The sequence below is a fragment of the Anguilla rostrata genome, chromosome 4, assembly GCF_018555375.3.
Source record: "Anguilla rostrata isolate EN2019 chromosome 4, ASM1855537v3, whole genome shotgun sequence".
Taxonomy (NCBI): domain Eukaryota; kingdom Metazoa; phylum Chordata; class Actinopteri; order Anguilliformes; family Anguillidae; genus Anguilla; species Anguilla rostrata.
Window position 1 is genome coordinate 44985989 of NC_057936.1, and position 24759 is coordinate 45010747.

The 24759-nt window shown below is 41.1% G+C and overlaps 1 protein-coding gene across 3 annotated transcripts in view; it reads right to left on the minus strand.

Moving 5' to 3' along the window:
* Positions 1-5591: 5591 nt before the first annotated feature.
* LOC135253445 (palmitoyl-protein thioesterase ABHD10, mitochondrial-like) overlaps positions 5592-24759 on the minus strand; it is a 34590-nt gene continuing 15422 nt past the window's right edge. Inside the window, exons 4-5 of one of the 3 annotated variants that reach the window (XM_064332743.1) lie at positions 9364-9501; positions 5592-8522 (exon numbers count right to left, since the gene is read on the minus strand). In XM_064332743.1, the coding sequence (XP_064188813.1) occupies positions 8274-8522; positions 9364-9501 (387 nt within the window). In that variant the 3' untranslated portion in view covers positions 5592-8273. Of the gene's footprint in view, positions 8616-9363; positions 9502-24759 lie in introns of all 3 variants that reach the window. The other 2 variants (XM_064332742.1, XM_064332744.1) reach the window with 2 other exon arrangements.

Here is a 24759-nt window from a genome sequence, read left to right on the forward strand (position 1 = left end):
TGTTATATCATTGGAAAGTCTGTTAATTCCCCTTCACAATGATGTCCCATTTGTAATGATCATCCATTTGTGGGATGAGCAGCACAGCTGAATATGTATGTGTGTGTGTGTGTGTGTGTGTGAGGGGGGGGGGGCGCATCCCAAGTAAAATGTGCCAAATTTGTGCCATTATCTGTACTCAACAGAACAATTAACTCTCTCAGCAACAAGGAATAAACAAGACATATTGGCAATTCTACGTTTTATTCATTGAACAAACAACAGTCAGGAGCCTCAGTAGCGGGTGGAAGAACCATACGCAGCCATAACAGCCCGGCACCTCCTCTTCATGCTGGTCACCAGCCTGTTCACGTGTTGCTGTGGAATGGCATTCCATTCCTCAAACAGGATTTGTTGCAGGTCAGGCAAGGTGGTTGCGTTGGTTACTCTAGTACAGTGGTTCTCAAACTCGGTCCTGGGGAACCCCTGTGTATGCTGGTTTTCATTCCAACCTCAACAGCAATCCCAGAATTTTAACAAGCCGTTTAAAATTTTTCTTAATTAGGTGCTTTTCCTGTTTTAGAGCTGGGGTCCCAGAAAGGGCCAGTGTGCGTGCACACACCTGATTCTACTAATCAAGGTGCTTAGCAATGACTCAAGTGATTGATTAGTAGAATCAGGTGTGTGCACCCACACTGACTTTCTGGATAAGATTGGGAAATTAACAGTAACAACAGAGATATGATTGAACAAACTTAAATTTCCAAACTTTCTTTGATGAGTTTATTCAATTCATTAAATGTTTTGGAAATGTCCATTAACTTCCTGAAGTTTTAGATTATAAGAGAAAACCACACAGAAGGTGGTAGTATGGGGGGGGTCAGCTGATTTTTGGTTAACAGAATAACATAACATACATTGTTCCCTTCAGGTGTGTTCCTAAACTAACCCTAACCCTAATACACAGTTTTTAAGATGTTTACAGATATAATTAGAACCTTAACCTGCCATGCAGTCGCAGTGAGCTGCCGCAATCCCTCTATCAGTTTTAACCACTACCCAGGTGTTATGGGGATTCTCTATAACCCTCCACGAGAGTTTGACCTTCCCTTTCATGATGGTATGGCCAGAGCCAGTGTTGAAAGGCAACACTGGCTGCACGCAACCACTTATGAAAGAATTGTGGGCCTCCAGGGAACAGTGGGTTTTCATTGTGTTCTTCATGTATATTCCTGAATTTACAATTATAAGAATGTGTTTTGTCAAGTGTTTCCAACATTGAGCTGTAGATAGCAGACAGTGTTATCTGCCATCATCGTAGGCCATGTTGTTAAGAGATGTGCAGGAATTGAGTTAAACACGAATCATAACTTTAATGAGGAATACACAGTAATATGCACACGTGCGCCTAACATTGACTGAAAATTATGTAGGCTACTCAGTAAGAGGTATGCAGGTAACCAGTATGTAGGTGGCCTGAATCTTGAGGAGGCGGTAGGTCTCTGCATGCCTGAGGACGCATTTTCACATATATTGGTTCTTGTGCTTTGAGTGTTATTGTGTAGTACATGTGGATGAGGGTGCTGAGAGAGGTAAGCCAATGAGTATAAAGCATGTCTTAATGGTTCATAATAGATGGCTCAGATCCAATACCTGTGGCTCTGAAGAAAATACATTTTCAGATACAGTGCCCTCCATAATATGTGACATTTTTCTTCTTTTGGCTCTACTCCAAAAGTTAAGATTTAAGATTTAAGATTCCTTGCAAGGGTACAGCGGACCGTATGTTGCAGTACTATCTGTCTGTGGGTCCTAGATCAAAACATTTTTTTACTTTGTGTTATTTGATTTTTAACTCTGTATTACCTTACTGTGTTATTTCTCTCTACTGCTACCCTCCATATTATTCTTAGTATTATTAGGAGCCAAGCACCGCAGGGCACCTATTGTATCTGTTAGTATTATTATTATACTTTTCGCCATGGGAGTCTATGGCAGCCCATAGAACCCCTTAGTGGATTTTGATGAAATTTTGCACATTGATAAAGGACAGCCCATTGTATCCAGGCATACAATTTGGGGTCAATCCATCCATCTCTGTAGCACCATCAACAGGCCAAATTTCAAGGTACATTTTTGCTTATAACTTTTGAACTGTTTGTGGGTTGTGGGTTGTGGGTTGTGGGTCATTTCAATTCCAATGCACCCATTGGCGTTAAAGTCCGCCATACTGGATTTTCCGCTATTTTGAATTTAGAAAACCTACTTTTGTTAACTAGTCCTAGATCATTGATCCTATCACCACCAAATTGGGTACGTATCATCTACAGACGGTTTTGACCAGAAGTTATTCACAGAATTTTGCTAGGGCAAACAATATGGTCACTATGAGCCAATGAATATTGTGGAGGGCAGAGCTTTTAACATAAAGGTGTATAAATTCTGAGCGCTTTGACCAAACACCACAAAACTTCGGAGGCATATCAGCACACATAAGTGGAGGCTAACCCTCCATTTTTGGCCCGATCAAACAAAATGGTGGCACTAGAGAGCTCATTTCTGGTTTAGGCATAACCACTATGCTAATTTTTTCGAAACTTGGCACATTGGTATAGGGGCACTCCAAATGGACAGGGAGAAAATATGAAGCTGATTGGCCATAAGGTGGCACTATCATGAGCTAATATGTGTGGTTATTGGATAACTTTAAACAAGCATATCTCCTTCCCCATTTCAGCTACAGTCATGAAATTTTTGACATATGTGCAACTCGTCAAGCGGAACACGTTTATCATAAGGACCCATAAGCTCCGCCCATTAGATCTTCCACAAATCAGACTTTTTTGAAAAATGCTTCAAATGCTTTCTGCCATGGAGGTCTATGGTAGCCCATTTAACCAACTGATGGGTTTTTACAAAACTGCAGAATGGTAGAGGATTATACCGACAGGCCATGAAAATAATTTTACATCGCTTGGCTAAAGGCAGGCGCTATATCAAGTGATTGAAATTGCAAACTCTGAATAAGCATATCTCATGCTCCGTTTGACCTAGAATCATGACATTTTGCACACATATGCCACTCCTCATGAGCAACAAATTTGCCTCAAAGACCCATAACTTCCAGTTACTTAGATTTTCCGCCATTTTGAATTTTATGCAAAACTATAAACGATCAGTTTGTAGCACTTAATATAGGCACATCTCCTGCACCTTTTGACCTACTGCCACAAATAATACACTAAAGTGTATTGAAGAAACACTTGTACTTACCACATTGGCCTGAATATAAGACAGCATTCTTTTTTTTCAGAAATTGCATCTGAAAAGTGGGGTTGTCTTACATGGGAGGACTAGACTTTTTTATGTCATTATACATTAACAACAGAAGATGGCGCCATTTATCTGTAAAATGGTTGCTTTTCACAAGGAGATGGTTCAATGGTATTAGAAATCCCAGTAGAATAGTTTTTATTTTTATTTAATTTATTCATTTGAAAATGTGACATTTTCTTTTCTTTTAAATGTTACAATTTCATTGAAAACATGTAGAAAATATATCAGCATACCTTATTTTATTCAGTGTGTTTTATTATATTAATGTCAAATGAAATTATTTTCTTTAAAAATTAAGATTAGATCATCAAAAATTCTGTTGACCAAAAAAAGGTGTTGAAAAATGGGGGGTCCTTTTCTAATCAGGGTCATGTTATTATATTCAGCTAATATGGTGTGTTCTCTGCCATTATTCACACGATTTTGGATTTTTTTCAAATACCCAAAAATTGCACTCCTCCAGAGACCATTGATATTGTCATCTCTAACCAGTGTTGTTTTGTATGTATTTTTTGGGAACATGCCAGTGTAACAGAGATGAAATTATTCTTCCACTTGACATAGTAAAATTCAGTATAATTATTTATTATTTATACTTATTAGAATAATAGTAAAATCGTATCTGGCATGTTCCCTGCCCCTGTTCATAAGGGCATGTATTTACTGTAGCCTGCACAGTCTGTAGGAAGTTTGCCAGCAGTAGGTGGAAGTCTTGCAAAGCACTTGATAAAATATAGTTTAATACTGAATTATTATTCATTTTATTTATCCCTTGTTTATACAGGGAAAGACTTACTGAGACTATGTCTCTTTTCAATTAAACCTGGAGTTCATTCCATGTGTATGGAGCAAACACACTAAAGGAAGTTTGACAGTAATCAGAATTTCTACAAGTTAACAGTATGGTGAGGTAAAATGACAGTTTCATGAGGAGTGCTTTGTAAATGAATAAAATATTATGTTTCTTTCTCTAGGGTCAACGGAGGTCACCCTAAGGCTGATATAATAATCCATGTACCATAATTAAATGTTTGTGTGTGTGATGCTACAACGGGCAGTTACAACTATTTTCCTCTTCCATAAGATCTGTCAATAGTGCTTTAAACTGGTCAAAAGATAAAAGGGAATCTAGTTTCAATGAAACCTGGAGTGCATTCCATGTGCATGGAGCAAACACACTAAAGGAAGTTTGACCTAAATTAGACATTAACTTGGGGGTTTCTTGATTAATGTAGTCTTGGGATAGATAATGTTTCATTCTCTAGGGTCAGCGGAGGCCACCCTACAGCCTGATACAATGATCCATGTACCACATGTACCACAATTAAATGTTTGTGTCTGTGATGTTACAACAGGCAGTGTATCACCATACCCTATAACTGGTATAATGGTAGCATGTACCATCTGCTTTCTGTTCTCAAACCAGAAGCACAACCTATTTCTGTACAAGAATCCAATTCTGGTTTGTATTCTTTATTTGTTGTTGTGATAATATGCATTTTGAATGTTAAATTTGTATCTATCTAGCATATATTTTATGTTAATTCAGTGTTTTAAGCTTTTGAGAAAAATATACATTTTGTATGTTATTGTTCATAAAATATTTTAATATTAACACATTGTGCATGGCTTACACAGTCTGCAGGAAGTTTGCCAGCACGTTACAAAGTGCACGTATACTGTATTATGCCGTAGTGTGCTGTATTACACTGGAGGCTGTTTTGTTTAGTCATTACAAAACACAACATGACCTGTAACATCAAATCATGTCAGGTCATGCCAAGATATCATTATTAATAATGTATTCATTAAAATCATCTGACATGGGGACACTACAAGGTATGTGTAGATGTCAGGGTATGTAATTTCTGGCCATTTAGTTGGGTCGTTGATCCACTGATTATCGGGAAGGGCAAATGGGAAAATTTCCAGGCCCAATAATTTTAATTTATCGCCATATTAGTGACAGATAATAGTCACGTGACATTTGAAGAGAAATCTATAAAATATAAAGAAAAAATGTATTTACTTGTAAAATAAAAATAAATGTGCTTGACTCTTGCTAGCTAGCCTAACGTTAACATTACAGGTTGACACATGGTTGCCTGTCCTTGGCGTCCTTGGTTGTCTGGACTACAGCTAACTGTGTGACTTATTTTTGTTACCTTACCTAGCCTTAGCTTAGCTATTTTTTCACAAAAGGACGAATGATTGTTAAATATTATGTAGTTGGTTGATGGCATTAATCACAACTTATGTTAATAAGGGCACCCAAAACATGTGGAAAAGTTTATTCAATCACAAAAAAAGCAAACACAGTTTATGTCAGAGGTGGTCAAAATCTCAATCCTCAATTCATTTTAATAGAGAGTACCCCAGGTTGTACACAGGGTGGGCGTGTCTCTATACCAGCAAAACTTGTTACTAAGCAAGACGTCCTGTGCCTGCGAATCTCACAATGACTGGTGGCCACTGTCATCTACTGGTGTCAGCTGGTATCACATTAGCTAACAGTGAGACAAAAAGGTTTTGCATTAATATATATCTCATGAAAAACACGTTTTGAACGTACAAGAATGCCAAGTTACTCACACACAAGGTAGCTAACATTAAACACAGTGAAAATGCTGAAAGCAGAACTGTCCTGGAAATATTTTACAGATGCAAAAGCAACAGTTGAAATGTTGTATTTTTACTTAGCCACCAAGCCAGTGTAATGAGTTCGAAATTTGCTTCAGTTGGAGGGGGGGATTGAACCCGGATCTATCAGTCCTGTAAATATTTTCAAAAAGTGAAGGGATTACCCGGTAAGCTATGAGGGAAGCAGACAACAGAGCTGCAAAGTTGAACTGTTTTTAATGTACGCACTTGTATATATGTTCATTTTGTATTTGTATCCAAAGTTTTTATTGGTTAATGTACGTAAAATGACCAATGGGGAGACATATTCTTTGTGGGCTAGGAGTAGCTGTGGCAGGGAAAATGAGAAAACGTGAAATCTCCAGAGTTAGGGGCTTTATTGTGTGGACGTATGAAGTTGTTTATGAATTCTGTCTGTTGAAATGGGGTGAGAATGTACAGAAATTCATTTTTTTAAGGGCTGAAAGTCTGTGGTTGTTGTGATTATTTCTGTGGGGAACCCTGAAAAGTGCCAAACTCTCTGTGCTGTATAGGTATGGGGCATGCCCCAAGGCACCAAATTCTTTTCATGATTTAATTTTTTTATAAAAAATATTCTGCTCTATAGCACCACCATGTGATTCAATTGTGCAAATGCTTTAGAGTTGGGCTCAGAATGTGAGCGCCAAAATGAATACCAAAGTTCATCTAAATTTATGAAACCATTTGGAAGTTTTAGCATTTTTTTATTATTAATTACGCCCACCTCAATTTTAATTGGCTTATTGTTGCCAAAGTTTTTGGAGTATCAAGCTCCTTAGGAGCCTTTTTTTGGGAACACTTGACTGTACAAATTGGTGCAAGTTCCAAGCAGATGTGCCAAATGCTCTAGAAGGAGATGAAAAACAATTTTTTACAACAATTCAAAATGGTGGAAAAATAAAAATGGCTGACATTGAGTCCTAGGGGGTTGATTTGTCCATGAGGACAGACTTGAGAGGCAGGATTCAAGTCTAAGTCAAAGGGGCCAGGAGTTATGATTTTTGAATACTAGAAATTCGAATGACAGTTACAGCACCACCAAATGGCCAATCAGCGCCGAAATCACTAAGTCAACATTGGGAGGTAGCTTCTACAAATGTGCCAGGTATCAGCCAAGTGGTTAGGACAAAACTGGAGACAAAGGAAAATGGCTAATAGCATTTCCAAAATGGCGGCAATCCAAGATGACAGTGACAAATAAAGTAAAGATATAAGTTTCAGATGAGGAAGTTGATCATTTTTGTTGTCAATTGTCAGTTCTGTTCCTTTCATGTTAACTGCCTAAATGTCTATGCTCACTGAGCCTACATGCATCAATAAGCAGTCATTTTTAATATTGTAGTGTAGTGAATGCTGTTCAATTTTAAATTAATTTACATTTTAATGCAATCATTATGTGCTATATATAGGTTTGCCATATATAGAACATCACATACAATATGAAGTCCAGTATTTATTGTACTTAATGAAATGCCTGTGAACAGTCAGAAAATGACTTTGGAGAAATCCCAAAATCCAAATCCAAATCCCCTTGGAGATGGACTGTCAGAGAATGCCTACATGCACCCAGCCTGGTTTCATCATTGTACATACAAAATAAGCTCAGAAAATGCTTCATTATAGTCCTGTGAGACTATTTACTTGGACCTGTGAGAATGCTTAATTTCAGAAATTTGCAAGGTTTCAATTGAAAGACTTGTGAGGTGTCACATTATAGAGACATGCAAGCATGCTTTATTATACAGACAAATTGCTTGTGAAACTGCTTCATTGTAGAACTGACTGCAGAGGTCTGACAATGCTTCTTTGTAGAGCTCTGCGAGCATGCTCCTTTATAAGTAGAAACTGTGATAAGTAGAGCTTCTGTGAGTGCACACCAGAGACCCACAGTCTAGGAGACAAATGATTTCTTTGCTGCTTCAGTACTGGGAGACAGAAGTGTGTGAAAAGGTACAGGAGGTGACCAGAGGAGACTCATCAGCAGGTGAACTCTGTCCGTGAAAAGGCACAGGAGGTGACCAGAGGAGACTCATCAGAAGGTGAACTCTGTCCATGAAATGGCAGCAAAACAGAGGGCCTTAATGACACAACACTGAAGAAAGCAGAGTAACCAGTAAAAAAATCATAAATCCACTTTAAGGTGCAGGGAGGCAGAACATACACCAGCCTGTCTTCTCTTAGTCGGCAGTCTCTCCTCTCCCTTTCTTGTGTTGGGGTGGGGTGGGGTGGGGGTGGGGGGGCTCACACACCAGCCAGAGGGGTAAGAATCTGTGTCTGTTCCATGTAGCCCCATCCACTCATGCCATAGTGGTGAGTTTGTCTATAAGGTCATCAATGGTGTAGACCATCAACTTGACATCGTCCTTGTCTGACATGCGGTGCTGGCCGTGCTTACGCAGGATGATGTCCACATCGTTGCTCAGCACACGCTCTGCCACCTGCATGGAAATGTGCCAGGGCACGTCTGGGTCCTTCAGCCCATGGATCAGGCGCACAGGGCAGGTGACCGGGATAGGACCCTGCAGCACGCAGTGAGACTCCGCCTCCTGTAGGAAGTCCAGGCTCAGTTTGTATGCACCTTCCTCACTGTGTTTGGAGGCCAGGACCCACTCACCCTTCTCCTCTATCTCCTTCCTCACCTAAATGATAGCAACATCATCAGCCTCACACACAAAATGCACGACACACAAATGCGCACACACACACAATCCCTCTCCGTATACTTGTGTCAGCAGCACCATCAGACACACTGACACACACACACACACACACACACACAAACACACAAAACAGTGTTTCCCCTACATAATGGCAGCAGCTTTGCAGTGCCATTGCGGAATATCTAGCACCAATGCTATATTAAAATATGTTTATGCTATACTTTGAGGCAAATGGATCAAAATAACTTAAAACATTTGAGTGAAGCTGTGGCCTGTACCATCTTGCAAAATATTTTTTCTCCTCAACACTATCAGCAGAACATTAATCATATTGTTGAACACTGCCACATTGTTCATATTCAGGCATGAAACTTGCATAAATGGTTGAACTCATTTACTTTATTTTAAGTCAACTTAATATGTCCTTGGTTGTTGCTAGCCATTTCAGGGGGCATAACAGGACACTCCTGTAGTGTCTTTTCCTGCTCCTGCTTATCCGTAGGGAGTTGTAAACAAATGAGTGATGTCTGCCTGGCTTTATGGTACGTGTGAATGAGATGCTGGCACACACACTGGTGAATCCACTGTGTGCGCTCGAGTGTGTGTGCATGCATGCAACACTGAGTTGCACCATAAACCTGAAAACACTTGCAAAATCAATGTGCTACTGCTGGAAGAAATCCTATGGAAAACACTGCACACTGACTGACTACCCCCTCCTCCTCACCTCTATAGGCAGTGACTTGAAGGCTGTCACAAAATGATCGGCAGCAGTGGCAATGCCCACTAGAGCGTCAGTCTTTTCTGGGCGGGCGATGGCCGCCAGCAGCATAAGCCAGCCTCCCATACTGGAGCCAACCAAGATCTTGTAAGAGAGGATCATGGAAGTTTATTCAGGACAGCACAGAATCATTGAAGATTACCATTTCATCAGGAGCTTAGTATTCCATATTCTAGGAGACTGTGCCACAGTGCATAGTCTGCATACAGTCTGTACTGGTCCATAACCCTATGAAGCCGCTTTTCCACCACATGGTACCGGCTCAACTCGACTCGACTCTACTCTTTTGGTACCAGGTACTTTGTTTTCCACTGCAGATAGTACCCCCGTCAATGTAGCTGGTCGTCATAGAAACTGCCGTTTCTGACCAATCAGTGGTCTGCAGTGTTTTCACGTCACCTTTTGGTATCGTCTCAGCTCGCTTGGAACCTCGACGGAGGTGATACCAAAAAAAGTACCAGGTACCAGGTACTATCCACAACTTTTGCCCGATGGAAAACGAAAAAGGTCGAGTCGAGTTGAGCCGGTACCATACGGTGGAAAAGTGCCTTAATTTGACTGTACATGTGTCCTACACACAGGTATATACTTCATTAAACCCCAAGGGGAAATTAGTGTATTAGTTATACCACCTTGGGGGACAATATGGCGCGGAACACTCCGGTCACCTTCACGCTAGCTCCGCTAAGGTTGTGCTCTTTTTATTGGTTATTTACAGTTTTTTCCTTGTTATTTTTGCAAATACTACCTTGGCACTGACCACATACAACTTCAAGACACTGATAAACATTGGATTAGAGTCAACTTACCTTATTTCAGACTCTCCATTTGCTGACCATTCTACCTGGCCGAGTGAAATCGTCAGAAATGGCGACAACCGCAAACAACAACAACGGAGGAAACATCGAGGCAGATGCGCCGGGGTCAAACACAACCTGAGGGCCCGAGCACACAGACCTCCTCTGCCTAGCATCCTGCTTGGCAATGTCCAGTCATTGGATAATAAAATGGATGACCTCTGTGGGCAACTCAAATATCAGCGGGACGTGAGGAATTGTAACATCCTTTGTTTCACCGAAACATGGCTGACCCCCTCCATTGTGGACAATGCCATTCAACCCGAGGAGTCCCTCTCTGTTCACTGCATGGACAGGACGAATGAGTCCAGTAAGAAGAAGGGAGGTGGCGTTTGTTTCATAGTGAACAGCAACAGGTGCGACACTAGGAATATTACAACTTTAACACGCTTCTGCTTGCCAAACTTGGAATTTCTGACAATAAAATGTCGGCTACACTTTTTACCATGGGAGTTCTCCTCAGTCATCATCACCGCCGTGTACATTCCACCACAGGCGAGTACAGAAACGGCTTTATCAGAGCTTTACAAAACTTTGAACTGCTACCAAACTAGCAACCCGGACGCTGCGCTCGTTGCTGGTGATTTTAACCAGGCGAACCATAAGAAGGTGATACCAAGCTTTCACCAGCACATCGGCTGCGCCACGAGAGGAACTAAAACACTGGACCATTGCTATTCCCCGTTTAAAGACGGTTACAAAGCACAGACTCTACCTCCATTTGGCAAAAGTGACTATTCGGCCATCTTGCTGTGGCTGGCGTATGTAAACAAACTGCGCCGTGAGCCTCTGGTGACGAGGGAGGTCACAAATTGGACGGGCCAATCAGAAGCCGACCTTCAGGTCGCATTGCATGACGCACTCTGCGGCACATTCCAGAGCACCTCCATTGACGACATCAACGAGTTCACTGAGTCTGTGCTGGATTTAATTGGTAAAACGACGGAAGAAACTGTACCCAAAGTTACTGTCAAGACATTCCCAAACCAGAAACCTTGGATTAATAAAACCATCCGCGATGCTCTGAACATGCGCACTGCTACATACAATTCAGGACTAGAGACTGGAAACATGGATGATTACAAAGCAGCCTCATACAATGTAAGAAAAGCAGTGAGGGAGGCAAAACGGAAATACGGGGAGAAGGTGGAATGTGGCAAGGACTAAGACCAATGACGGATTATAAAGTGACCCCCCCCCCCCCCCTTAGTGAGTGCTGATGCGTCTCTTGCGGACAAGCTCAACACTTTTAATGCGCGCTTTGAGGCTAGCAGTAGCCGACAAGCCATCGCATCCGAGGCACAGGTGGGCAGCGGGGGAGAGAGAGCATTTACTCTTTCTGAGCACGATGTCAGAAGGACATTTAAGCGAGTGAACACCAGGAAGGCCGCAGTACCTACTGGCACCGGTGTTCACAGCGATATTCAACCTGTCCCTGGCCCAGTCTGTCACTCACGTTTCAAGGAGTCCACCATCATCCCCGTACCCAGGAAACCGAGACCAGCCTACCTTAATGACTATAGCCCAGTAGCGCTCACCTCTGTCGTGATGAAGTGCTCGAGAGGCTAGTCAAGGACTACATCTGCTCCTCACTGCCCAGCACACTGGACCCTCTACAGTTTGCCTACCGACCTAACAGATCCACAGAGGATGCCATCGCCCACATCCTCCACACTGCCCTATACCAACTGGACAAAAGGAAGGGGAATTATGTGAGATTGCTGTTCACTGATTCATAATTCAGCTTTCAACACCATAATCCCCTCCAAACTCGTCACCAAACTCAGGGATCTGGGATTAAACACCTCCCTCTGTAGGTGGATCCTTGACTTCCTGACGGGCAGATCTCAGGTGGTGAGAGTGGGCAGGCACACTTCATCTTCCCTCACCCTCCCTCATCCTGTGTTTTGAGCCCCCTGCTGTACTCCCTGTACACGCACGACTGCGTGGCCACTTTTGACTCCAACTCCATCGTCAAATTGCTGACGACACAGCTGTGGCAGGCCTGATCCCCAACAAAGATGAGAAGGTCTACCTGGAGGAGGTGGAGTGCCTGACTTGGTGGTGTCAGGACAACAACCTCCTCCTGAATGTCAGTAAGACGAAGGAGATGCTAGTGGACTATGGGAGGAAGCAGGGGAGAACCTACAGCCCTCCAAACATTGATGGGCCCAAGGTGGAGAGGGTGGACAACTTAAAGTATCTTGGTGTCCAGATCACCAAGGACCTGACATGGACAATAAACACAGACACTGTAGTGACGAAGTCACGGCAGAGACTATCACCTCATACGTCTGAGGAAATTCAGAGTGTCTCCCCTGATACTTCGGAATTTCTATACATGCACAATTGAGAGCATCCTGACAGGGAACATCACTTCCGGGTATGGGAGCAGCACCATGCAGGACCGAAAGACCCTGCAGGGAGTGGTACGGTCAGCAGAACATATCACAGGGGGTGCACTCCCACAACTCCAGGACATCTATACCAGGCGGTGCAGGACCAAGGCCAGGAGGATCTTGAAGGATCCCAGCCACCCAGATAACGGCCTCTTCTCTCTGCTGCGGTCGGGGAGAAGGTACTGCATCCAGAAGGCCAACTCGGAGAGGCTCAGGAGGAGCTTCTACCCTCAGACAATCTGGTTCCTGAATGAGGACATTGCCTAGCACTGCTTATTGTTCCCAACAGGATGCCACACCCCCCACCCCCTCCCCCCCAAAAAACACTCTACTCTAATAGCACACCTGGGACTTAACTCAGTATACCTTAGCACAGCAGCACCTTATATTTATAACAGACTATCCATTGGGAATATACATAGGGGCGACATAGCTCCGATTATAGACCGATTGTCCGGCATTCGGAGGGTTGCCGGTTCAAACCCCGCCCTGGGCATGTCGAAGTGTCCTTGAGCAAGACACCTAACCCCTAACTGCTCTGGCGAATGAGAGGCATCAATTGTAAAGCGCTTTGGATAAAAGCGCTATATAAATGCAGTCCATTTACCATTTAGTAAAAAGCGACTGAACTCGGAATTACAGGTCGGAAATTCGAGCATCATTTCTGAGCTGACTTTTCCGACTTCCGGATTGGTGATGTCACATTAAGATAAATGGCAGCATTTGTAGTTTGTGGTAAGAAAGAAAAATGGTGTATTTAGGCTTTTCATGCATTGTCATTTGGGTGTGTGATTATGTGATATGCGTTAGTATCGTTTATGTTTCCCATTCATTATAGCAATATGTGAAATTTAAAAGTTACGATATCCATCAGCAACTTTTTTCGCTAGCCAGCTTAGCTAGAAAATGTTATTTTGCTCTGAAATAAATGCTGCAAATGATATAACGAAACACCTGACGTTTATACCATATTTACATTTCAGTACTACTGCAGCCTAACTAGTGTCGCGGTTTCACTCTATTTACTCATTTAATATACTCCTTAACAATAAAACAAAGCACTTTGTCTGTGGGAAATACATGTTTTCCCAAGTAAAACAGTGCGAACGCAGTTGACTGGGCATATTGTTCAGAAGAAGGGAGCTGCCCTGCCGTCCGACAATGTAAACAGGCTTGTCTGTTTAAGCAAATGGCTCGGTGCAAAGAAACAGAAGTATAGCCTAACTGTTGCATCCAAAGAAATGGAAATATAGCCTAACTGCAATATCCTAGTTTGAGTCCTAGTTCTGTATTATACTCCCTTTCCACTGTTTCCTGCTCACTTTATTTATTGTTTGTTTTATTTTGTATCATCCTGTTTTGATCCCACATAATAGAAGGGGATGTTTTTGTGAGCCTTTATTTTCCCCATGTGAGGTTGGACACAATTACGTTGTGTGATTTGCTTTACAAGTGCGAGGGATACGGGGAATGATCTTTGAGTAATGGAAAATTTAGCTGACCAATGTACCTGTTGTACAATGTGTCTGTTGTTGCGGTGCATTGAGGTCCATCGTTTTGTGTTAATGCTTAAAAAAACGGGATGTTATAGTGAACCTTTATAAGCGTAAAGTTGGACACACTACATTGTGTGAGTACTCATATAACTAAGTAATGTTAAATTTAGCAGGTCAAATTGCCTGTTGGGCTTGAGTTTGCCATGTTATGATTTGAGCATATTTTGCTATGCTAAATGCAGTACCTTTGAGGGTTTCTGGACAATATTTGTCATTGTTTTGGGTTATTAATTGATTTCCAATAATAAATAAACATAAATTTGCATGAAGCAAGCATATTTGTCCACTCCCATGTTGATAAGAGTATTAAACACTAGAAAAACATCTCTTTAAGGTACATTTTGAACAGATAAAAAATGTGCGATTAATTTGCGATTAATCGCGATTAACTATGGACAATCATGCGATTAATTGCGATTAAATATTTTAATCGATTGACAGCCCTAATGTCTTCTAGATCATACTTATACTTATCTATTTAACTCAAGTGTACAATTCATCTGTGTATATCTGTATATATTTCACAGCTCATGCCATTCTTGTATATATTTTGTATTTCTATGTTATATGTTTTGTATTTCTACTTTATTATACTTTATTAAAGGAGTACCATGGTGATTTTCACACTTTCTCGGTTTTATGTGCTATTTGCACAAGAGGCATTGAAGAAACACAATGAGCAAAGTATTAAATATGTCCGTTCTGTATTTTTTGAGAAATATGCGTTTTAAATTCATCGTCCTATTTTCAACCGGTTGAGAAAGTTGTCATTTTTCTACGTCACGAATATAGTAACCACTCCCATTTCCACGCCCCGTAAAGGAATCTGGACAGGACACACCGTCCTGCTGTTCAGACAATGCAAATATTTGACTAACGTTAGGTTCAGTTATATTAGAGTGCCTTTAGATTATTTCTGGTTATATTCATTTAGCTAGCTAGCTAACGTTGGCTAGCTAGGAGGTTTGCTTTCATACGGCAATGTTATCGATAACGTTAGCTTGCTAGTTTGCTTTTATGAGGACGTTATAGTTGTGCTTTTATCTTAACTTGGCTAGCTAGATAGCAAAAATTATAATTGGATATAAGTCAACGTCCTTACCTTAGCTATCTATCGATACTTGATATACTGCTAAGCTAGCTAGCTTGTGAAAATTCAGTCTCCAGAGAGAGCGTATCATGGGGGTAGCTATGGTAACGGGGCACGGTCTGTCAATCATAGCTAACTGACGGTTCTCATTACCACGCCCAGACGGTTCGGGTGAATTTTTATAGTGGGAAATTTAGGCTTAGAGAAATACGTTTTAAAGTACATTGAAATGACTGAAGAATAAAAAAATTATGCACATTTGTTTTGTTGTTGCCTGAAGACAACTGGGAAGTGTCACGTTCAACCACCATGGTACTCCTTTAAGCACATATAGGAGCCAGCAAAAGCATTTCACTGCAAATTATACTTGTATGATGGAGTATGTAACAAATAAACTTTAATTCAGAGACAAGATAACAAATATCAGGTTGGATCTAAACCATGTTATTCAGAATATGCGTAAGCCCCTGTCTTTGGACACTTTCCCTCTGCCTAAGACTGCTATGAATGATTTTGCTACTGTTGATAAAGTAATGCTCAGGAATGAAGTAATACAACTAAAACCCTCCACCTGCTCACTTGACCCTATCCCCACCACCTTTTTTAATACTGTGTTTAACTGTCTAGAGGATGAAGTGCTACTGATTGTAAATCACTCCCTGATGGCTGGTATTTTTCCCCTGGCACTGAAAATTGCTATTGTGAAACCTCTCCTAAAGAAAAGTAACCTGGATCCTTCAGTCCTGAACAATTGTAGGCCAATCTCAAACTTTTCTTTTTTAAGTAAAATTCTCGAGAGATTAGTATTTAAACAGCTAAATGGTTACCTAAATTTCAGCTGTATTTTTGAGAAGTTTCAACCTGGCTTTCATCCCCACCACAGCTCTGAGACAGCGCTAGTTAAAGTTGTAAATGACCTGAGAATGAACATGGATGACAAGAAACTCTCAATATTAGTACTTCTAGACTTAAGCGCTGCTTTTGACACAGTCGATCATGACATCCTTATTAACAGACTACAGAAGTGTGCTGGCCTCTCTGGCTCAGTTTTAGATTGGTTTAGGACATATTTGACCGGCAGAGACTATTGTGTCTCCCTTGGTGACCACTCCTCGGCTAACACTAGCATAACATGTGGGGTTCCTCAAGGCTCCATTCTGGGACCTGTGTTGTTCAGTCTCTACATGCTGCCACTGGGAAACATCATCAGAGAACATAGGATTCATTTTCATAGCTATGCTGATGATACACAACTGTACATCTCTTTATCACCCAATGACATCAGCCCTATTGATAAACTGGTTCAATGCATTGACCATATCAACCTGTGGATGTCAAATAATTTCTTGCAATTGAACAAAGATAAGACAGAGGTTCTAGGCCTAATTATCGGAGCAAAAGTCCAGAGAGAGATATTATGCACTAATTTAAAATCTCTGGCACTAAATGCCAAGCCCTTAGAAAAAAATCTTGGCGTGCTTCTAGACCCTGATTTGAATTTTGAATCTCACATCAGTAATCTCACTAGAACAGCCTTTCATCACCTTAGAAATACTGCTAAAGTGCAACCGTTTCTCTCCCAGGCAGATACTGAGAGACTTATGCATGCTTTTATCACTAGCAGGCTTGATTACTGCAATGCTCTCTTCTCTGGTCTATCTAAGAAAGCTATAAATAAACTACAGACCATTCAGAATGCAGCAGCACGTGTGCTGACCAAGACCAGGAGGAGAGCAGACATCTCACCTGTCCTAAAGTCCCTTCATTGGTTGCCTGTCAGTTTTAGAATAGATTTTAAGATCCTCTTGTTGGTGTTCAAATCACTTAATGGACTAGCGCCTGAATACTTGTCAGACATGCTCTCAATGTATGCTCCCTCTAGATCACTCAGGTCCTCTGGCACTGGCCTTTTAGTTGTTCCCCGGGTCAGGACAAAGACCTACAGGGAGGCAGCATTTAGTATCTATGGTCCTCGCCTCTGGAACAGCCTGCCTGAGAAGCTGAGGGCATCACAATCTGTAAACACCTTTAAAAGAAATCTTAAGACATACCTTTTTAGCTTAGCATTCTCTTAATCCATTTTATTTTAATCTTTTACTTTAATCTTTTATTTTAAATCTTTTAGATTAAAATACAATTTAAATTTTATTTTAATCCACCCTTTATACTACCATTTTCTTATTTTCACTGTATTGTTGTATTTTCATTGTATTGTTGTATTTTCATTTGTATTGCTGTATTTCTATTGTGTCGTTAAGAACCTTGTATTGCAATTTTGCACGAAAGGCGCTATATAAATAAAATCTGATTGATTGATTGATTGTGTTTAATGACATGCTTCCAAAATGGGTTGAAGCTTTCCCCTGCCGTGCAGCATCTAGTGCATCGGTGGCAAAAGCTTTAATGAAGGAAACTGTGCCCAGGTGGGGCATACCAGCAAAGGTGACGTTGGATAATGTCGCTCCCTTTGTAAACCAGGTGGTCCAAGCACTAAGTGAAATGTTACACAGATTTGAGAACACACTGTGCCTACCACCCAGCAAGAGACGGCCCAGCGGAGAGAGCCAATGTGACAATAAAGGCCAAACTAACAAAGGCTATGGCTCAGACTAAATTAAATTGGGTAGCTGCTCTCCCTTTTGTGCTCTTAAGCATGAGGCAAGAAGGGGGCATTAGGTATCTCCCCCTATGAGGTTTTAATGGGACGCCCTATGGCAGTACCACATTCTCCGGCATCCTCGCAACATCTCACCTTACATGGGCTGGATAAAGGAATGGTGTCACATTGTAAGGCATTAACCTCTGCTCTCAGAACTGTACATACACAGGTGAAAGCAGCTTTCCCTACCTCAGCAACAGGACCGCTACATCAGCTACAGCCAGGTGATTGGGTGGTGGTAAAGGACCTGAGGAGCAAGAACTGGTCTGCCCTGAGGTGGAGAGGTCTGTTCCAGGTTCTGCTGGTCATCAACACTGCAGTCTGAGTAGCTGAAAGGGACACCTGGATATGCGTCTCATTGTAGACATGTGAAAGTGCCTAGTGAACAGGGCTAAGGCGCGAGGCTGACGCTCCAGCAAGGCAAGTGCTAGTAACCTCTGCCTTATCGTCAACATGACGGGAAATGGCTAGAACCCCTTCCACAGGTTGGGCTGTGGGAAATGGACGGCATTGGGATTCCTCACAATCATTGCAAGGTGCATTACCGTCCCTATCCTGATGAGTGAAGGGAAGACCAGCAAAGTCCAACGGCAGGACTTAAAAAAATAGCCACCCCAAAAGAGAAAGTAGCTCAAACAAATTTGTCATGGCTAGAAGGTGCTGATTATAGTTCTTTTGAAAGCAATATATGGTACTGCTTCATAAATCATTCCATTGGGTTCACTGGTAAAATGAATGAATCATGTTATGTGTGTTCTTTAATGCAGCATTCCACCACGCCACCCACATTTTTGTTCCCCAGACCCATGGGACATAATGACTCTGCATGCTTAGGCTAGAAAGGAAGGTTGTACTGATATATATATATGAAATGTGTAATCAATCTTTGTTTAAAATAATCAAAAGGGTGGAAATGTAACACATTCTGGTGTATATGCAAAGAAGTGTTTAAGCAGCATAAATAACTATGATTATGGGCTTATATTTAAACAAAGGAAACTATGTGTGTGTGTGACTAGAATCATCTAAAACTTGTTTTTTAGCTTATTCTGTTGATGTTCCAATATGGAAGAATGTGAAAACAGCTGTTGTTCTCCAGATGAAGAAGTAGATCCTAACTGATTTAGAGACCTGGTCGGGGTGCAGATAAGCATTGTGAAACAGGGGCATGACCCCATGGTCAGGGTGGTGGTGAGAAGGAAAAATACAGGAAGGCAGTATCTAATGATGACAGAAATGTATAAAAGTCCACCTCACTGGAGGTTATGTTGAGACTCACTCCACATACTGTGTGAAGTAGACTCTTCCGCTTGGTATTGCTTAACCTCTTAGCGCACAGCCCTAGGGAAGCACCGGGTGCCTAGATTACTAAAGTCAAACATCGGTGCTACTGGCCAAGGTGAGATGAAACGAACTGGTGTTTCAGTCATTGTAGCTATACTACACTATGCGAAAGGTTTCAGCCCCACATGAGCTCCGCTTCTTAAGCACGCACCCTCCCTGAGTCCTTGACATACAAACTACCACCTTGACAATGACAATTGCTATCATGCATTAATAAAAATTTCGTCAACTAATAAATCGTATTCCGTCCATACAACAGGATAACCCGAAATACCTTAAGATTGCCTATACACAGTGAAAAGCTGCTCACTGAATACATTTAAAAGAGGAAAAAGTTTTTAAAATGATGCCATGTCATTCTATAGTCAATATCTGGGGCTAAATATTGAATAAATATACAACCTTACCATTGGTTTTACGCATAGAGATGTCCATTTTGAGACTGAGTGGTCATATATTGTTTTGGACAATCCGTTTCGGAAATATACGCGCATGTGTGATGCCTGGGTACCTTCCAAAATAGCTGTGCGTAATACCACACCTGTTGTTTACGGCGTCGTCGCCCTTTTTAGTGCAGTCTGGCTTGATTGACAATTCATTTATTCAGTAGGTGAGAGTATAAGCTTTCTAACGATGTATAACATGTCTAATTTTGCTTTTGGAATAGCGTTTCATAGGTCAGCGTAACCAGATATTTTCTTATCATCGCATTCAATTACGCATTCATGTGGTAGCAGTAAAACAAAGACGCTGCTAACGAAACCTTGTCAACGATTTTTCGAAATTTCTTGGAAAATACTATTATTATTGAGGACTTCTGAGCATAGCTAAGCCATATATATGTTTGCTGATAGCCATAGCTGACATAGTTTTCTGGTGTAAGACGGGGGCGGATAGAACTATATCATTGATTTCCTGTCTCTGTCTCCGTCTACTGAAAACAGATAAGATTTCATCATTGCTATGTAAGTATTACTGCTCAAAATACTTCGGTTATATACATTATTTTTGAAATTGAGTATCTTTAAATAGGTTAGTGGTATTATATAATGTGGATATATCACACTGTAATGTAAGCGTTAGTTAGTAGTGTAATAGTTTTTGTGAAGCATGCAACAGTGATGACGTGAGAGTTGGAGCATTGCCAAAACGTGGTGGACGGTTGAAAATTGTTTACATGTCGTCGTCCCATCCCCATACAAGAAAACATACGAGAGTACAAAGTATAGAAATACATACAAGAGTTAATTACACATATAGGTACTGTACCGCATTGTGTGACAATATTTTTGCATTCTTTTTTAACCGGATAGCAATGTTCCATCTTAAAACTTCATAAGGGGCTCATTTATATGCTTTATAATGGACAAAAAGCATTTTATTTAATTTTGGAGAGATTTTGGATATGTTTCTGGACCCCTAGATATTTTAGACCACTCGACTGACTGAAAGCTTGTAATTCCGACTAGTTTTTGCTTCATACATCTATAGTAGTTCTACATATCCACCCTTAGATTTTATGAACTTGTGGTCAAGAAGTTTTTGATCTAGCACATGTATAGTTTAACCTGCTGTATACATGCAATATCTCAGTATTTCATTGCAAACTAAAAAAGTGCAAATTAATTTTTGATTTGTTGTCTAGACAATTGCATTTTAGGCACTTAATTTCTTCCAAAATTATGTATATAAACGAATTGTTAATATTGTAAATTGTACAAATGTCCTGCTTCATTTAAGCCATTTTTCAAGTCTCTGTGATGTTCACATCTGGAGTTATAAAGCTTTAAATAGGGTACCCCCCTAAATGGGCAAGGATTAGCAAGATTTTGCATGTGCGCTAAGGGGTTAAAGTTACAATCTCAAAGATTTCCATTTTGTTCTCTTTCGTGGTACCAATGGTGAAAAGCAGTAATTGCAGGTATGTTTTTGGACCTCACTTCCCAGAGACCCAAAAGGATCCAACCAGTGTCGCCTGTGTGACGTCAGTCAGTTGGCACCTGGGCCACGCCAACTATAACACTTACTATTTACTGAATAAAAAACGGTTGTTATAAAAGTAAAGTTATGTACATACTCATTCATTGTCTAACATTAGGCTGTCTTTACACTGCCGAGCTGGGTTAAAATGCTGGAGCAGACCTGGGGTAGAATTAGCGATGATCAATTTCCATAGACGTTCTTTATCCACCTTTTGCCCGGTATGAACATCTTTACACTGCAGAGAAGAATTTGTGGGATTCGCTGTGGCTCGTGCAATTATGTAGGCTTTCTCGTGAATGATTGTTGTGTGATATTTTTGAAACGACTGCCTTGCAAAATGTTACCGCTGGTGTTTCTGGTTTTGCTAGCTAAACTGTTGGAGAATAAAGCTGAGCTGGGTGTTCAAATTAGCAATCAGAACAAGAATAATAAAACAAAAACAAAGGAGATTTCATCAAAAAAGGGCATCAAGGCTGAAGGAACATATGAGGAAGCGTAATAAAATAATAACAATGCTAATCCATACTGCCGTATTCTTTTATTTAGTTTTCTCCGGCTTGACATCTTTACACAGAAATCAGACCCGGCTCTGCTCCACCTATACCCCGGGTTAATGCTCTGTGTAAAGACAGCTTTATTCCGATCATTATAATATATTGATGAACTTGATGGCAATGTAAATAACGGTAACGTTAAGGCCAGTTCAGATCAATGATTCGCAACGAGACAAAACGGTTTTAGAATGTTGCAGAGAAAATGCAACGGTGTGAACTGGTTAGTTGCAGAGCGTCTGAAGCCGTTGCCTGTGGTCTCAAAAGACCCACCATGTCAAATTTCCAAGTGCAGTTTTAGAACTTTTACAATCCGACGTCTTGGAATTTTGCAAGTTGCATCCAGTCTCGTTGCGAATCATTGATCTGAACTGACCTTTACAACGTTGCAACAAGGTAGCATTGCATTCGAGAGACGTTTTGGGAGGTCGGTACCAGTCGGTAGCGTCAACTAGCGTTTTTTCTAATTGTTAGCTGACATTAGATTGTGTTAATTACATTAGCTAGCTAGCTAACACAACGTTACCTGATATGAGAGATGGCTACCCTGCGCAACTTTGTCTAAACTAATGTTGCCTTTCTTGACATGGTCTGGTAGCTAGTGTTAGCTGTACAAATAGCTAGGCTATGTAATTTAGTAACGTTACATTGTCATCAAATGTAATACGAAATCTACATCAACAAATAATGTCATGTTACACAAAAACTTTTTAGGGCTCCATAACCCCCCCCCTCCTTTCTATGTTATTGTAACGCTAGCAGACACCAGAAAAAACAGTACGCCGCTCACACACAAGTGAGTTGAAGAGCGAGCCTGTTGTGTTAGCTCCATCTACCCTCTCTGGCGGACCAACCACTGATGGGTGATGGAAAACGTGTCAGTAACTATGCGCCGCTTGTGATTTTTTTCCCGGGAACGTCACCACAGACACCCAGTTCTTTAATCATAAATAATAATAATAATAATAATATAAATTAATATAATAATAGGTTCAATCACCATTGTGTTACCTAATTCGGCAATAGATAGTGACTTAACAGACAGGTTTTCATCAAGGATCTCTTTGTACTTTGCTCTGTTCATCTTTCCCTCGATCCAGACAAGTCTCCCAGTTCCTGCCGCTGAAAAACATCCCCACAGCATGATGCTGCCACCACCATGCTTCACCGTAGGGAAGCCAGGTGATGAGCGGTGCCTGGTTTCCTCCAGACGTGATGCTTGGCATTGTGGCCAAAGTGTTCAATCCTGGTTACATCAGACCAGAGAATCTTGTTTCTCATGGTCTGAGAGTCCTTTAGGTGACTTTTGGCAAACTCCAAGTGGGTTGTCATGTGCCTTTTACTGAGGAGTGGCTTCTGTCTGGCCACTCTACCATAAAGGCCTGACTGGTGGAGTGCCGCAGAGATGGTTGTCCTTTTGGAAGGTTCTCCCATCTCCACAGAGGAACTCTGGAGCTCTGTCAGAGTGACTATCGTGGTTCTTAGTCACTTCCCTGACCAAGGCCCTTCTCCCCCCCCCGATTGCTCAGTTTGGCCAGGCAGCCAGCTCGAGGAAGAGTCCTGGTGATTCCCAACCACCACCACCCGGCCCAGTCCATCATCTCATCCGCAATATGAACAATGTAAACATTGACTGACTGACCATGTTGGTCAACAATCTACACCCTGAGCCGAACAGAGGAGGACGGGTTTCCCCGTTGAGCCTGGTTCCTTCCGAGGTTTCTTCCCATCTGCCACAGGGAGTTTTTCCTTGCCACTGTTGCTTTAGGCTAGCTCTTGATGGGTCAGGGTTGTCTGTGAAGTGTATTGTGACATACGCTATATAAATAAAATGTGATATATTGATGGTTCCAAACTTCTTCCATTTAAGAATGATGGAGGCCACTGTGTTCTTTGGGACCATCAATGCTGCAGAATTTTTTTTTATACCCTTTCCTCAGATCTGATCTACGAAAATTTCCTTCCCCTTCATGGCTTTTTTTTTTTTTTCTCTGACATGCACTGTCAACTGTGGGACCTTATAAAGACAGGTGTGTGCCTTTCCAAATCATGTCCAATCAATTGGATTTACCACAGGTGGACCCCAATCAAGTTGTAGAAACATCTCAAGTACAATCAATGGAAACAGGATGCACCTGAGCTCAATTTTGAAAGTCATAGCACAGAGTCTGAATACTTATGTAAATGTGATATTTCAGTTTTTTATTTTGAATAAATCTGCAAAACTTTCTAAAAACCTGTTTTCGCTTTGTCATTATGGGGTATTGTGTGTAGATTGATGAGAATAAAAATGAATCTAATCAATTTTAGAATAAGGTTGTAATGTAAAAAAAAATGTGGAAAAAGTGAAGGGGTCTGAATACTTTCCGAAGGCACTGTATTTCTGAACAGAACTGTGGTTAACTGGCCTGTTCATAATTTGGACCTGTATGAAGTAGCTGAGCTGGGAAGAGAATTGGCTGATAAGATCTCCACAGAAAGCCCAGGTTCTTGTGATAATTTACCATAATTTAATTTAATTAAATAATATTAATAATACATAATTTAATCCAGTTTAACTGTTTTTCATGTATATACATTTTTTATATATTGTTTTAATGCTCTCCCCCATTTTCCTCCTGAATTTGAAATCCCCAATGATGCTCATGCTGTAATACTCATTGCAACCTCTACTGTGGATTTGGAAGAGTGTAGACAAGCATGTAATCCCCTCCAAAGCATGTCATGTCTGCTGCTGCTTCTTATCACACCACAATGCACAAATCGGGTTAATGCAGACTTAAGTTGGAGGAAGATGCTTTGTTTGCTGCTCAATAGATGAACTTGTGAACGCCCGATTGACCGGTGGTGGTTACTGGTGCACAATGAGATGCTGTCATCCTACCCAACTGAAACATTCTCAA